The sequence below is a fragment of the Triturus cristatus genome, chromosome 11, assembly GCF_964204655.1.
Source record: "Triturus cristatus chromosome 11, aTriCri1.1, whole genome shotgun sequence".
In the NCBI taxonomy this organism is placed as follows: domain Eukaryota; kingdom Metazoa; phylum Chordata; class Amphibia; order Caudata; family Salamandridae; genus Triturus; species Triturus cristatus.
The window spans coordinates 269,028,776-269,044,626 of NC_140594.1; the positions used below are offsets into that span (position 1 = coordinate 269,028,776).

At 45.9% G+C, this 15,851-nt stretch overlaps 1 protein-coding gene across 3 annotated transcripts in view; it reads left to right on the forward strand.

The window, feature by feature from the left end:
- LOC146783991 (rab5 GDP/GTP exchange factor-like) overlaps positions 1-15,851 on the forward strand; it is a 161,950-nt gene that overhangs the window by 141,757 nt on the left and 4,342 nt on the right. For all 3 annotated transcript variants that reach the window (XM_085633191.1, XM_085633192.1, XM_085633194.1), the window contains exon 8: positions 810-1,066. In XM_085633191.1, the coding sequence (XP_085489317.1) occupies positions 810-1,066 (257 nt within the window). The remainder of the gene's footprint in view (positions 1-809; positions 1,067-15,851) is intronic.

Consider the following 15,851-nt stretch of genomic DNA (forward strand, 5'->3'; position numbering starts at 1 on the left):
CATTGTGCTACATATGGAAAGGGAATCCAATTACCTTCTTTCCTCCCTCAACTCATTTTTAGGTCTTAGCCAAAACCTTTTGATGTTACTAATATTATATTTATCGTCCTAACATGTATGGGCTTTCAGCCAGCGCTCTTCATCCGTTTGTTCTTCTGTCCTTCTCCTGTTTCTTCCACCCACTAAAGCATTCAGCATGGGGCAATGGGTCAGTCCATTTCAGGCATTGGCCAACTTTCCAGTGAGAGCTGGCATTCTGCTCTTTCACAAGGAGCACATCTGCATAAAAATTCGTTCCATCCAGTTCTGTGGATTACTATGGCAATGTCTGCTTTTTAAGTCCAAAATCTTTTTTATTGCCAAGGGCCCTGCTGCTCCAGCAATAATTACATTTTACAAAGACCAGGACAAAATAAAATAGCCATTGACAATTACAATAGGCTGACAGCCATAGCCAGACCTATTGGCTTTGCCAATGCCTTTTATTTTATAAATGTCATGTGTGCTAATATGTACTATGGCAGTATCATTTTTAAAACCCGCTTACACGGTGTATTTATTGCCTCTAGCAGTTTCAATATGCTGCATAAGTAAATCGGTGTGAGTTGTTTAACAAATGTGAAATTCATGGCTACACTACATCTGGTGACCAACTAAGAAATGACTGTTTAAAACAAACCTAAGCAGGTGTTTTCAAGTAAAGATGGCAAGTGGTAACTAGTGTAAGAACTATGTTTGAAAAGTTACTCTTGTGTTACAGTTCAGTGTATCCTGAACAACATCTTCACAGGTATTTTTTTCATTTGCAGCAATGATTGAAATTGATTCGAAAAGGGCTCCTCAGGATAAATTGTCCTGTGTCTCTAGGGCCAGCAACGCCATCTTCAGAGCAATCCAGTCTTCCAACCGTGAACCTGCGACTGCAGATGATTTCCTCTCTTGCCTCATCTATGTTGTTCTGAGAGCCAACCCCCCACGCCTGCATTCCAACCTTCAGTACATCACGCGGTTCTGCTATCAAAAGCGACTAATGGCTGGAGAGGCAGGCTACTGTTTTACCAGTCTGGTAACTTGTTTTATTTTCAGTATTAAATGTGTATCTCCGGGATAATGCATTAATTGAATTAAGGTTTTGTTTGGATCTTGGGTCTTGCAATATTGCTTTATAAATTTGCCAGGAAATGTAGTTATACATTGTATGTGTTGGGCCATTTTTGTTATAACGATAAACCTGCTTCACAGAGCCCTCACCTTTTACTTAAAATTGCATCACATCTCTGCATAAGGCAAATTGTGAGGTGGGTGGTAATTTAGAAATTAGCATATACTATGAAAGATCTCCACAGATGGGCAAGATCATCTGACTCTATTGTATTGCTCTTAACAGGTGTTCTTTTTCAGTCCCTCAGTGACATCCATAATTTCACCCATGGAAACTGGTATTTCCAAGCAGTCCTGCTTTTTTTTTTTTTTTTTTTTTTTTTTTAAAGTCAAACCAGGCTCTTAACAAAGCCACCATCCTGGTACCTCTGGTCAGTCAACATGCAAACTGTCCTTCAGTGCTCACCCAGCAAATGCATTGGGGCGGCCTCTTGGAATGAGCAGCCCCAGCTCACTAGCATTCAAACTCTGTAATTCACAGACCACCTTTTGTTTGACAGAAAAGCAAACTGTAGAAGCACATTTTCAGGTGTTGCTTGGTGCAAGTAGTTAACATTGTGTATATAGAATCCATTTCCAGTTGGCTGGATTCTTAATTATCCTTTAATCATGGCATGCAGGGTGACTTGCTTTCCTCCACTAACTGTTCTCCTCCTAACAAATGGAGAAACAAGTCTACCTTATCCATAGGAACCCAGTAGCTAGCATAGAAGCTTAGTTTCTGATGTGGACACTTATTACGTTTGCTGCTGTATAAATCCTGAAATCAAAGCAAGAACTGAAATTAACCAAGTGTCAGTCCCATCTAAAAGCATTGAAATCCTGGACTCCCTACAGCATCACTCGTCAGATAGCTATGTAAAAGCTATGGTGTAATGATGCTCAAAATGGGAGCCAGTTGCGAGGAAAGACTGATAAAATTCGAGCCCACTGATAATCATGGTGTAGTTTAGTTTAATCAAAGAGCAGAAAACAGACATCAGTGGTAGATCGAACCTTTTGTACAAAACAAATATTTTGGATAACGCAAAAGAAATGATACAATTCGAAACAGGAAAAGGCTGACTTGTGGATAGCACTGACTCAAGCAAGCAGAAAAGCATTGCAAATAGGTCAGTGATAGACTGAGGCCTATATTGAACTTCCTGTAATGGAAAACGTTGATTTGAGCCCACAGCTGAATTAAAGTGTGAATGGAATAGTTCTGCTGGATAATGATCCTTCGGTTGATCATAGAGATATTAAAAGTAAGAAAGACAAGGGCGATAGGTGGTGTAACAGATATACCCCCAGCTTTCTAGGTCTACCATATCATGACCTGGTCTTTGTAGCTCTTTGTACCAATGTGACGCAGAGTGGTAATAGGGCTTTTTTGAGATTCACTCAAGTGTTTCAAATCTCCGTGCTTGAGGCCTTTCAGTTTGGTGTACCGGGGTGCTGAAGAGTTTGGCTTGTACTCACTTGTTTTAGTTGCAGCATTGGTGTGCGCACATTGTGGTCTGGCTTGACAGCACAGCTGTCATCAGACAATTATGTCAGCATTACTAGAGAGGGGCTTTGACCCCCTCCCACCCCCACATGTTGTAAACGAGGAGTACATGTTTTAATTGGGAAGAAGTTGTGTGCTTCAACAAAAAAGTGCTTGCCCTCAACGCAGCTATGATCATTTTTTTATCTATCCAGCTGCGTGTGCTTGAATTTTTAGAGGCACACACATGCCATTGGACTGCAATTTAAAGTGTCTTAGATAAGTAGATTATGCCAGTGCTTGTTTATGAAATGTTTAGCTTTTTTTTCTTTTTTTTTAAGGGTGTTAGCATTGCATGTAGCGATGGCAGGGCTAGAGAAGAGTGTGTTCGTTAGGTTGTCAATCAAGCAGTCTTTGAAAGTATGAACACACTGAAGAGATGGCAGGAGTATATTAGATGGATAAGGTGGTGAGGAGGTCCACAAATTAATCTGTCAAGCCATTGGTCTGTCTGGGAGGCCTGTAGACGACGTTGGAAGGAGCCAGGCTGAGTTTCCAAGAGTGGGAAGTGGCATGTCGGGAGTACCATGGAGATGGAAGTCAGTTAAGTGCCTAAGGTGCAAGACCAGGAGGATTTATGGAAGAAGGCGAGGCCTCCACCCCTGTTATAATCAATGTCTGCACGCTGGATACGGTAATCTCAGGGTACAAGAATGTCTGTCCTTCAAGTAGTCCGATTTGAGCCATCAACAAACATTTGGAACATCTGGGTGGTCAAGGTTCTGTTTTACTGCAGGTCGCAACGTTGCAAAATAGTCCACCACGCCCTCTATAACAACCCTAAAAGAAGAAAACTTTGATACAAGCAACTGCAACGTATAAGGCATATGAGGATATTACCAAAAGTAGGTGGGTTACAATAGGGAAAAAGGCTTTCCAGGTGCATTTTGAAACCCCAACGGATATGTACATGTAAGATTTAAATGAATACCATCTCCAGAACAGTCAATGCGTGGGAGAACGTTCACCTTATTCACTTGGACACCAGAGCATTCCTCACCTTTTTTTAAACATAAATTGTGTTTTACATATAATGGAGTCATAATGATGTTGCACACCAAGTAAAGTATGCAGAAAAGTGAAGGTTAGTCTGTGTTTGTCCGATTTGTCTGTACGGTTCAAACCTTTGCCATCAAGAAGTGTAACGGTCCAGAATGATTAAATGCAATGTTTAATAGAGGTACATCCACCTCGCCTAAATATACCCTAATGTCAAACCATGAAAAACAAAATTCCCCAGAGGCCACTGGTTAGATGGCTGCTGTCTGTTTCAGGTTATCACTTACTACAAGTGTGGTGCATCCTTTGTAAAAATGTACAAGGGATTTGATGATGCAGGCTGTAGCGGAGACCTTTTGTGACACTCACGCTCATGTAAAAGATTTGTGACCTAAGAACGAGGCATGGGTCTGTAAGGAGGTAGCACCGCCTTTGATTCAGATAGCAATGGTCTGGCTTACTATAACTTTTCCGTTTCATTTTACCATTAAGCTGTTTTTGGTTTCCACACTTAATACCATGTTTTCCGCGCAATATATTACTACTCTTCCATATTTCAACTGAACAGGCAGTTGCAAGTTTCAAGTTTTTCGCCAGTCATCTTTTGTCCAAAATTGAAGACAAATCCATGACTTTTAGAAAAACTACTTTATTTTTTGGTCTAGATGCTAGTCCTAGTAAACTAGTTTCAGGGGTAAACCTATTCGGTTAACCTGTAACCATTTCCAGTTTTTGTTGCGATTTCCTTCAGTAGTTCACTGTGTGTACATGCCCACCTCACATGATAAAAACCTGCTTACTTCATGTTACATCCTTTAATTGGTTCTATATGTTCCAAGTATAAATGTATATTGTAAGAGCTTAAATCTTAAGTTCTGTGATTCTTTAGGAGTTTAGTGCAACACCGATCTTCACTCCTCTTTAACCAGGTCTCACCCCACATCTCTAGAGCAGATTTTATGGAGGCCCTCCAAGTCCCTTTTAGTTTCTCTCAGAATTACTTTGGAAAGTAAGGTTATAACCTTGCTCCCATTGCAAATAAATAGCATTATCCGGAGTAACGTACTATCGGAGAAGTCAGCTAGCTCCACACCCCAAAGGTCCTCCATGACCTTGAGTCCTCCCACAAAACTCAGGAGGGACCGAGACATCGACGGAGAGGGCGGGGTCTCCCATACCTGAGTTTGTTACCGGGTGAGGTGAGGTCAGAATCTCACACAAGTCAGGAGTGAAGTGCACCCTACTTGTTCAGAGATTTCACCGCATCAGGTTGTATTATCTGACAACTTGTTTTATGTTTTTCTTTTCATCACTAGTTTTGCAGTAGCTATAACAACCTCTGGTCCTGAAGAAAGCCGGGAACGCAACCCGCTTAGGCTGAAACTAGTTGACCCACTTGAGACGCAACCTATTTGCTAAAAGTTGCCGCTACACTTTTTAAACAGGATTGGTTGAGAGTTGTGTATTAAAATTCTTGTCTCTCTTCCAAATTCTTTTTTAATCTTCACTCACTTGCACTGCGATATTACCATCCATCACACAAGACATCAATGGCCACCCTTGGTCTATCCCTTAATCTGGCTCTTACTTTACTGTCCAGTTTTGTTCTTTGCTACTTGGTTTTGCCTCTAGGCTTAGAGGAGCAGTAGCGAGACTCAAGGATGACCAAGTGATGACACTGGCCTCTCTTGGCATTTGATGGTAATCCTACTGAGACATTTCTGTTTCCTCTATCTACAATTGCCTGATGTTTGAGAATTAGTATACTCTCTGTAAGTTGCTGGGCTCTAACTCTTGTCTTTTCACATATGTTTCTGCCTTCTTGACCACCAGTTCATCTATGTTTTTTCATTTTTCTTTTAATTTCATATATACCAGGAACTGTCCATTTGGACTATTGTAGGAGTTCTCTAGGTCTGATAAGAGTATGAACAATCCATCAGCATACAAATTACCCAGCGTATCTAATCCTGCCTTATCCCGCTCTGTCGGAGACAACTAAAATTTAACAATTTGGGATTACACGTCCTCCACGAGTATTTACCAGTTATCATTTGATTTATTATCTTAGCATGTTGTGCTCAGTCTCCTCGGTCCATTAGCTGAGTTATTATTCTCTTTTCCCTGTTTCCAACCAGTGGGTACTCGGTTTCAGCAGTGGGAGTGTCAGCTAGCCATTTGGCAACCATATGGTGCTTAAAGTAGGGTACTTCCATCCCATCATCATGCAAGGGAATTGAGTTTGTGTGTTTACCCGTCTGCGTTTGTTAGTGCCCAATGTCGATGAGACTAACATGCTAGCTAGTTCTCAAAACCATTTATCGTGTAATTTGATTGGATAGTTATGAGGAAGCATAGAGAACGAGGCAATACCACCACTCTGGTCAAAGCGATTCTTCTTAGCACAGACATTGGCAGCTTCCCTCAGAATGCTGCCGTCCCTTTTGAAAAACTCAAAGGCTCTGGCAGTGTTCCCTCTATCACATCAAAAGTTTAATTTGCAGTTGAGTACATCGCCAGTAGTTTCACAGCCAGTATATATATATATATATATATATATATAATATATATATATATATATTCATAAAGAGCACAATAAATCTCTTGTGTTTGGACTTCTACCCCCTCACAATTACTAATACTGCTGATCTGGGCTTCCTTTATTCTCATTAACCAGCAACAGAGTTTGCTATGTCTATCGTCTGTCATGTATCTTATCCACATAGGTATCGTAGTTTAGGCGTCATGCTCACTTTAAGGTGTCTGATTTCTATTTTTTTAAGTTGAAAGCCATGCCTGATCTTTGGGGGACAGCCAGATTTAAAGTTCTCATTTCTGCTTTTAGTGATGTCCATTTAATTTCCAGCTCCCCTTTGGCTCCATAACTTTTTTTGTTTTATACAAGTACATCTGATGACCATCTTGAACACCGTTCTACTACAGCATTCGAGACTGAACACATGTTCTCATTGAAATTATGTTTAATCTCCTCCTTTATTGTATACCTAAATACAGGAGCCTTCTAGAGATGTGGGTTACCAACACCATAAAAAGGTTATTTTCCTAGGTGCTCCCCATTCAATCAATCAATCAAGCCATTTATAAAGCGCACTACTCACCCGGAGGGTCTCAAGGCGCTAGGGGGGGGGGGGGGGGGGGGTTGCCGCTACTGCTCGAACAGCCAGGTCTTGAGCTTCTTCCTGAAGGAGAGGTGGTCTTGGGTCAGGCGCAGGTCGGGAGGGAGGGAGTTCCAGGACTTGGTGGCCAGGTAGGAGAAGGACCTTCCTCCTGTTGTCGCTCTTCGGATGCGGGGGACGGCGGCGAGGGCGAGGCTGGCTGATCGGAGATGGCGTTTGGGAGCGTCGAAGTTGAGGCGGTTGTTGAGGTAGCTCGGGCCTTGGTCGTGTAGGGCTTTGTGTGCGTGGGTGAGGAGACGGAAGGTGATTCTCTTGTTGACGGGGAGCCAGTGCAGGTCTCTCAGATGTCCGGAGATGTGGCTGCTTCGGGGGATGTCGAGGATGAGTCTGGCTGAGGCGTTCTGTATCCGCTGGAGTCTCTTCTGGAGCTTGGCGGTGGTTCCGGCGTAGAGGGCGTTGCCGTAGTCCAGTCGGCTGGTGACAAGGGCCTGGGTGACCGTCTTCCTGGTCTCGGTGGGGATCCAGCGGAAGATCTTCCGTAGCATGCGCAGGATGTTGAAACAGGACGAGGAGACGGCGTTGACTTGTCTGGTCATGGAGAGGGAGGAGTCCAGGATGAAGCCCAGGTTTCGTGCGTGGTCTGTCGGTTTGGGTGCGGTGCCCAGGGCGGGGGGCCACCAGGAGTCGTCCCAGGCGGAGGGCGAGGAGCCCAGGATGAGGACTTCCGTCTTTTCTGAGTTCAGTTTCAGGCGGCTGGTCATCATCCACTCGGCTACGTCTTTCATCCCTTCGTGGAGGTTGGCTCTGGCGGAGGCGGGGTCGTTGGTCAGGGAGAGGATCAGCTGGGTGTCGTCGGCGTAGGAGATGATGTTGAGGTTGTGTTGGCGTGCGATGGCCGCAAGGGGGCTCATGTAGACGTTGAAGAGGGTGGGGCTGAGTGCGGATCCTTTGGGGACGCCGCAGATGACTTCGGTGGCCTCTGACTTGTACGGTGGTAGGCGGACTCTGTGTCCTTCCGTCGAGGAAGGAGATGATCCATTCCAGTGCCTTCTCCTGGATTCCGACGTTGCTGAGGCGCTGCACTAGGGTGCGGTGGCAGACAGTGTCGAATGCCGCGGAGAGGTCTAGGAGGATGAGGGCCGCTGTTTCTCTGTTGTCCAGCAGGGCTCGGATGTCATCGGTGGCGGCGATGAGGGCGGTCTCGGTGCTGTGGTTGGCTCGGAAGCCAGACTGTGAAGGGTCGAGGAATCCATTCGTCTCGAGGAAGGCGGCCAGCTGCTTGTTGACGGTCTTCTCGATGACTTTGGCTGGAAACGGGAGGAGCGAGATGGGGCGGTAATTCTTGAGTTCGGTGGGGTCCGCTGTTGGTTTCTTTAGTAGAGCGCTGAGTTCGGCGTGCTTCCAGCTCTCAGGGAAGGTGGCGGTGTCGAAGGAGGTGTTGATGATGTCTCGCAGGTGGGGTGCGATGACAGCGTCGGCCTTGTTGAATAAGTGGTGAGGGCAGGGGTCGGTCGGACATTTAATCCCTATGACTGATATTCTGCACAAACTGCTGAATGGTGGCGTAATGTGCGATAAAAGTGGTCTAGCCTGACATGTAGGTCATATACATGTGACTAGTAAGAACAGTCCCGCTACTAAGTCTCAATTGCAGAACCATTCCTCCAAGGTGTGTGCAGTGTGTATTATTTGATAAGTAGGTAGGTAAAGGGGCATGTCTGCTGTCCATGTTCACATCATGAACACATTTGTAGTCTCTTCCTAAGAAAGTGTAGTTGATTGGCATTTGGGTATATATACTAGCCAATACATCTATCCCATCCATTTTCTTAACAGACTCTGTGTACATATGTGTGACAAATTAGAAATGGCATACCCAGTTTCACCCATATCAGAGCCTCTTTGCATATGGGGAATGATATTCTAAATATTTATCTCTTGCAACTTAATGTGCGTACATTCTTTATACCTTTTAGCTTCGAAGTTCAGTCGCTAAACGTTCAATTTCATAAAAATATATTTCTGGCTTTTAGGTATCGTTAGCCACTTCTCCCTCCCATCTACACTCTCTTCCAATCAACCCAGTCTCTGTTCCAGCTTTCCAATATACGTCTCACATGTTCATGCATCTCCAAATCAAAAAACAAACTTCTCACAAAATGTTTCTAATGCTAGTCCTGGACCTCTGAACGAAATAAATCCTCCAGGACTGTTAAACAGCAGTCATCCTCCCAGTATCTAGCATAACTAACATGTAATGCTCTCCAATCTCTTGCATGGCAAGGTGAGCGATGAAATTAGGATCCCGATACAGAAATCGATCAATACAAGGCAGCTTTGTGTTCATTAAAGTTCACTTATATCACACCTGCAGATATAAACCAGTGTCCAAGCATTATCTTTCACTCCTTGAGGAAGCGAGAGGCCTACTTCTTTTAGCAGTAGCAGGTCATTGGCTGTCCTAGGCTTGACATTCGGTAGTTCCTCGTTGGGTCAGCGAAAGGCCTGATTCAGAGGCAGAGGTGCCTCAGCCAGGGCTCAATTGTACTGGTTACACTGGATGTTGTGTAACTTGGGATGTGATTGCCGTTGCTAAGATGTCTTCTTTACCAGCTTTTATCAGTTCTTGTGGTGGTTTCCTAGTCTCCCAATGTACGGACTTTAATTGGTAATGTCTCTTGCATGCGGTTCTCCACTCCAAGTCTCATTTGGCCATCCCTGTGTTGCTCCACCGATTGCCATGCATCCTTGGGGTTCTCAATACACTAGCATTTTTAGTAGTGCTGGAGCAGAAGCATGAACCAGATCCCTATGTCCTGAATTACTTGCTTTACTGCCAGGAGGTTTGCGTATTGTCCTCTGAATTTCTACAGTGTAAATGGAAACAGCATAACTTTGCTATTCTTGAATCCAAAGTGCCCACTGTCCTGGCCTTTTGTAATCTGTGTCTTATGCTGTATTTAAGAATGTGCTCTTCTGTAGATCTAGGACGGTGCAGGCACACATGATGGAGGTCAAGCAGGAACTCTATACCTTTTTGAAAGCATAGAATGTTGAAAGCCCATTGAGTGTCCATGTTTGACTCAACCAGTTTTCCAGAAATAGCACCAAGTTTTTCCCGTTTGGAAATTCTGTCAGGCCAGCACCCAAACGGACATTACTCTTCTGCCCTGCATTCCAAGTCCATATTTTTCTGTGCTTCTTGCATCTGTTTGTAGTCAGTCATGCCCGATGTAGTTCAGCCTGTGTAAATCAGAAGAGAGCAACCCATCATACAACAAAGGGGACCGGGTCCTCAAAGCAACCAACAATATCTTTCACCTCTGTAGATAATTACTCTGATATCTTGTCCTGTTATTCGCCCTCAACTGTCAGTTTTATGTAACTCGTGATTCTTGGTAATCGTGTGTAGTAGTGTTTTTGTCGTTTTTAAGGGAATGTGCCATATTTAAATTTGAATAAAAATGAATTGCATTTTAAAACAAAATATTGTATGAGCAAATGTATTTGGCTATTATAATAAATAAACAATTGTTATATGTATAATTAATGCTTGATGAAACAGTGATGTATTATGTGCTATGCAGTGCATTGGCCATTGAGGGCGACTAGTAGGACAAGGTAATAACAGAGTAATTATCTACAAAAAGGAAATATATTGTTGCTTGGTTAAGCCCGTGTATCCTCCGATATCCTGCAGGAGTTAACCATCCGCCACAGCTGAACTTTCTGTTCAAGCACGTCCCTAGTGCCGGTGTTCAAGATTTTACCAGTGTTACAGGTGTTTGAGCTTGTGGCTTTGTCTTCTTCCCAGTCCTTTTCAAATTGCGGGATGCAGGGGTATTAGCTCAGGGGTTGTTCCGATCAGATTGTTGCAGTCCCTTCACCTTTCTTGGCTTGCCCATGATAGTGTGTAACAAAGTGTGTTAAGATAAAAACTCTGGTCCCCTCTGTAGGAAAGTGGGTTTCTGTTACAGTACCTCCCCACTTTTTGCCAGACTACTGATACCCCTTTTCATGGTGTGCCCTGGGTCCCTGCCAATCAGGTTCCCAGGGCCTGTGTTCTTTCCCCAAAACTAACCCAATTGGCATCTCTGGCCACAGGTCAGCCCCTGGTAAATGGTACCACAGGTACCCAGGGCACTGTGACCAGGAAAGACCTCTAAGGGCTGCAGCACTTGTTGTGCGACCCTTAGAGGCCCTGTACCTTTACACACACACACTACCTTTACAGGCTGCATGTTTTAGTGTAGAACAAAGTGAAGACATCCCTGTGTGCCATGCCTACAACCCACTGCCCTGGCATAGATCAGTCACCCCTCTAGCTGGGTGCCCTATGCCAGTGGTGAGAGTACAGGTGCATGAGCCCTTTACCCCCACAGTGTCTAAGTCCATTCTTAGACATTGTAAGTGCAGTGCTACCATTAAGAGTATATGGTGCTAGGAGCTTGTCATTACGAACTCCACAGCACCATAATAGCTACACTGAAAACTGAGAAGTTTGGTATCCCCCACACATACACACTTTGGCCGGGAGAACTGGCAGGATAAACAAGTGAGGGAGAGAGGTGTGCTCACCTCTGCCAACTCCACCCCTCTGGTGGGGGAGGCGAGGTGAAGCACAACTCCGAGTCCCCACCATCTTGCGGACAGGGGGACCCAACCAACCAGGGACAGGCTCCTGTCCCCCTCTCACTGGAGGGTGGTACAATAGGGGGTGTAACTACCCCAGGGAAGGGACCCATTGGTCCCTGCCCTTTACATACCTGTAATGCCCCTAAATCTAGTATTTAGGGGCACCCTGAACCTTGCTTCCTCAGGTCTAGAAACGACAAGAAGAAAGAAGGACCTAACAGAAGTGCAGCCAGCTAACAAAAGGAAGACGCCCACTGACTTGGCCCCAGCCCTACAGACCGGTCTCCCCTCAAACCTGCTCCTGCGAAATCCCGGTGTGCCCTGCAGCCAGCAACCTCAAATACCCCGGAGGACCTGCCTGCCTTCACTTCCAAAGACTGTTTCTCCCATGAACACCTGATTTGTTCAACTGTAACCTCTGGCAGCAGCCAGAGACTGCAAATCCAGTCCACTCGGCACCCGCCAAATCCAGCACGAGTGGAAAAACCCCACGAAGAGGTCATCCCCGCGATCCTGACCCGAGATCCGACGACCCCTGACCTGCCTCAAGCATCCAGCCAACGCCTGCAGCCTAAATCCAGAAGGCCCCCCTAACTGCGACCAGGAGCTGGTAAGAAGATCCGACCCCAAAAGGCACCCCGATGCCTCACGGCCTTGTGTGCCCAAACCAATGGTGCCTAACCAACCCTTAACTTCCCAACTTACCTCTCGATGTGGTGGGTGCACCCAGATGACCTTTGTCTCCCTGCCTGCAGTGCTTTTGCAAACCTGAGGTTATCCATAGAAAACAGGGTGCCCAAAGTCGAAATGGTACTCTGCACCCGGCCGCCTCCATACCGCTGAGGGAGCATTTTTTGTGCTACTTTGTTTCCCCGTTTGCCCTGACCTAAAACATAGGAGCTTTGTTCCCACAACCCAGTTGCCTGCTTGCCAGCAGCCACCAACCGGTGGCCCCCTATTCCCCATTGGATAACATTGGGCCTCAACACTGGGCACCCGGCTGCCCTAGTGCAGCTGAGGGTGCAACAAGAGTTCATCACTAACCCTGGGGGACCCCTGAGTCTAACCCCAGAACCTTAACTCCCACAGTCGATAACTTACCTGTGAACCGATAACCTGTTTTTTCTCCATAGGATAACATTGACAATTTTCTTCCAAAAAGTTTTTAAGTGCGGAGTTTTGAAATCTAAAAATATTCTTTAGAAATAGCAGGAATAACAAACGTATTTACTTGCCTGTTTGCAGGAAATGTCCCAGTGTTGAATCCAGGTATCCAGCACTGAGTTAGAAAAGTAACGTAAAAAGTAATTTACTGAAAAAGCCTATTCGTTTGAAGTATTTGCGAAGTATTGCAACCTACTGCTTCCCCCTGTAAATCAAACAAAGTACAATTCCTATTGCATTTTTAAACAGTTCTACATTCAGCAACTTATTACTGTAAAGTAGTTAATGCTTACCTGTGCCAGGCTTGCTTGGTTCTAAAAATAAAACCGTATATTTTTTATACAAAAACAATTGGCCTAGAGTTCAGTTCTTGAGTGTGTGAGACCATTTGCTGACTGAGTGTGTACATCAAATGCTTAACACTGTCCTCTGATACTGCCTTACTGCTCGACCACTCTACCACAAATAGAGAGTAAGGTTCTATCTAACTTTAACCTCTGCCTACCTCTGGGGTCACCTGGACTCTATACACACTATACCTCATTTTGGTGTAGTATACATAGAGCCAGTTTCCTACACCCTCACATTTGTCCACTCTGTAAGATCTTGTCACAATTGTAGGTTGTGGGCAAGTACCATTCCATCAGTGTCATGCGTTTTGGAAGGAACAAAAGCTTCTGTTATTGGAGCGAAAGGGATGTGACTCCACTCCAGTCCTCAAGTGTCAGCTTGGTGTCGCTTTATGAAAGTATACCCTAGTATATCGTAAGTACATTTGTTGCCACCTGAGCACTCTCATAGCAGGCAGACGTTCATCAATTTGTGAGATAAATTCCAGGCTGGCCAGTGTACCCATTCAGAGTAACAAATGCATCTGAAATGAATTAACCTTCAGTCCTAAGTGTTCTAATTCATGCAAGTCTCAGGTGGTTGTGGGTCCATTTAACTCACATTGCCATGCTTACCAGTGCCAGCTCCTCCATGTCGTACGTTCACCTTAAAATTGTTTGGTCGCTAAGCAGGTTCTAGACCACTCCCTCTTGCTGCTTTTCAGCACCCACTACTGCTGGTAGCACAGTACCCCATGTAAGGGAGAGGCCTCATAATCAGCCATTCCCAGGATCGCAGCTGCAGTAGCCTTTCTTCGCTCACTCTAGTGAGACCAGCTGTCTCTTCAGATTCTGCATCGGGGAGCCATCAGAGCCCTTAGTGGGTAAAGTACCGACCACCAGATCCCCCTTCGTCATTTGATGCCCTTGGCCACATATCACTTTACTTCTTCTATATCCAGAAGCAAGCATGCATCGGGTCAACTGCAAGTTTGGGGATTCCGCCATCTTTAGCCATATTGATCGGGCCTGTGCTGTCTGTCTTTGGAGCCTCAGCCGTTCCATCGAGCAATAGTCCTGGGTGGCGACGTAGTGTGCAGGATTTATTTAGGATGATGCCAAGGCCGGTGAAGCTCCTAAACGTGTTCTTGTCAGCCATATTATCGGCTATACCCTGCTTGATCCTTTTTTACTCTGTTATACAACATCCCTCTACTACTACCATTAATATATTTTGTTTCTTCTGCAGCTTAGTGGCATTGCAGTGTTCGCTGGTTCAATCGATCCTGGTTGGTAAAGCGCAACTACTCACCCGTGAGGTTCTCCAAGTGCTGGGAGATTCACACCGGGCTTCCCGTTTGTGTGGGCCTCTGGCCCCACACGCCATCTTGGTATCTGGTTAAGTAGGTACCTGGACGAACTGTGGAGATCTTACTTCGGTTGTGCAGTTGACTGGTTGGAATCCAAGATTCCGACATGGAGCCGGCTTCCGCTTTCCCTGGCTGGCCAGATCGCCATTGCCAAGATGGTGGTCTTGCCAAAATTTCTTTCTGTTTTTGAACGTTCCTATCCCCCCTCACCATTCATATCTTTCGCAAAATACGCTCCCTTATTATCTCGCTCGTCTGAGGAGGCAAACAATCAAGAGTTGCATACGATATCCTCACTCTCCCTGTCTGCCGGAGGTATGGGCGCTCTTGATTTTAAGATATATGCCTTGTGCGCTCAGGCCAGTTTTCTGCACTTCTGGATTCATCCTACTCCTTATCAACCTCATGAGGCCATGGAGACTGATATAGCATCCCCCTGGCCTTTGTCCACCGCATTGTTCGCTCCGGCGGTGAGCCCGCGGACGGAGGTGGACACGGTCGAGACATTGCGCTGGGCCTGGTCCTGCCTTCGCCGGCTTTCCAATCTTCCCCTACTCTCTGCAAATGCGATGCCAGTTGTTAACCGCCCTGATTTTCCCCCACTCCAGCCTTCCGGCATGTCTGGACATGTGATGCGCCTGGGTTTGCAGACGGTGGCGGACCTTTACCCAGGGAACATTTTTTACACACTTCCTGACTCCTCGGGCCCGTTGGATACGCTTCTATTCTACCAGCTACGTGCTATTTGTCGGAAATTACGCTCTACTTTTCCTCATAACATCCCCCTTTCCCCCCCCCCCCACTATGCCAGCCCTTGATTTCATATATACATCCTCTTCCCCACATAAACTGGTCACCAAATTATATGCTTTTACTCTAGCATCCACTTCTAATTCAACAGACCGTGCGCGGGTGGCATGGGGCGCGGATCTCGGTACGGTTATAATGCAGACAGACTGGCTATACTGCTGCAACCAGACGAAGAAGCTGTCACCAAATTATCGACTTCGTCTGATACATTTCAAGTATTTGCACAGGCTGTACCGCACCCCTGCTCAGCTCAATAAGCTTGGGCTCATTCCAAACGGCACTTGTGTGCGTTGTGCTGCCCCTGCGCCGGACTTCGCACATTTAGCATGGCTATGCCCTAAGGTCACCGACTTCTGGCGGGGGGTGTGCTCCACTATCTCGGACATTGCTAGCACTACAGTGCATCCCGACCCTTTCCTGTTGCCTTCTTGGGTTCTTTAAATTCTGTCCAGATGCTTCTCGGCGCCTGATAGCGATGCTGCTGGTCCTGGCCAGGCATAGGGTGGCTATGTGTTGGGGCCGCAGGCCTGCTCCTAGGGTTGAGAGCTGGCTGGAGGACGCCTCTCGGTGTCAGATTCTTTTAACGGAGTTTTGGGACTTACTACCCGTCAAGTCCCGACCCATTGACATTTGGGGCCCTCTGGTAACCTACCTCCACTCCCGTACCCCTCCCAGCGGTGCTGCCTCTCCCGCGCTCCCCGCCGGCCCTGCGCCCACA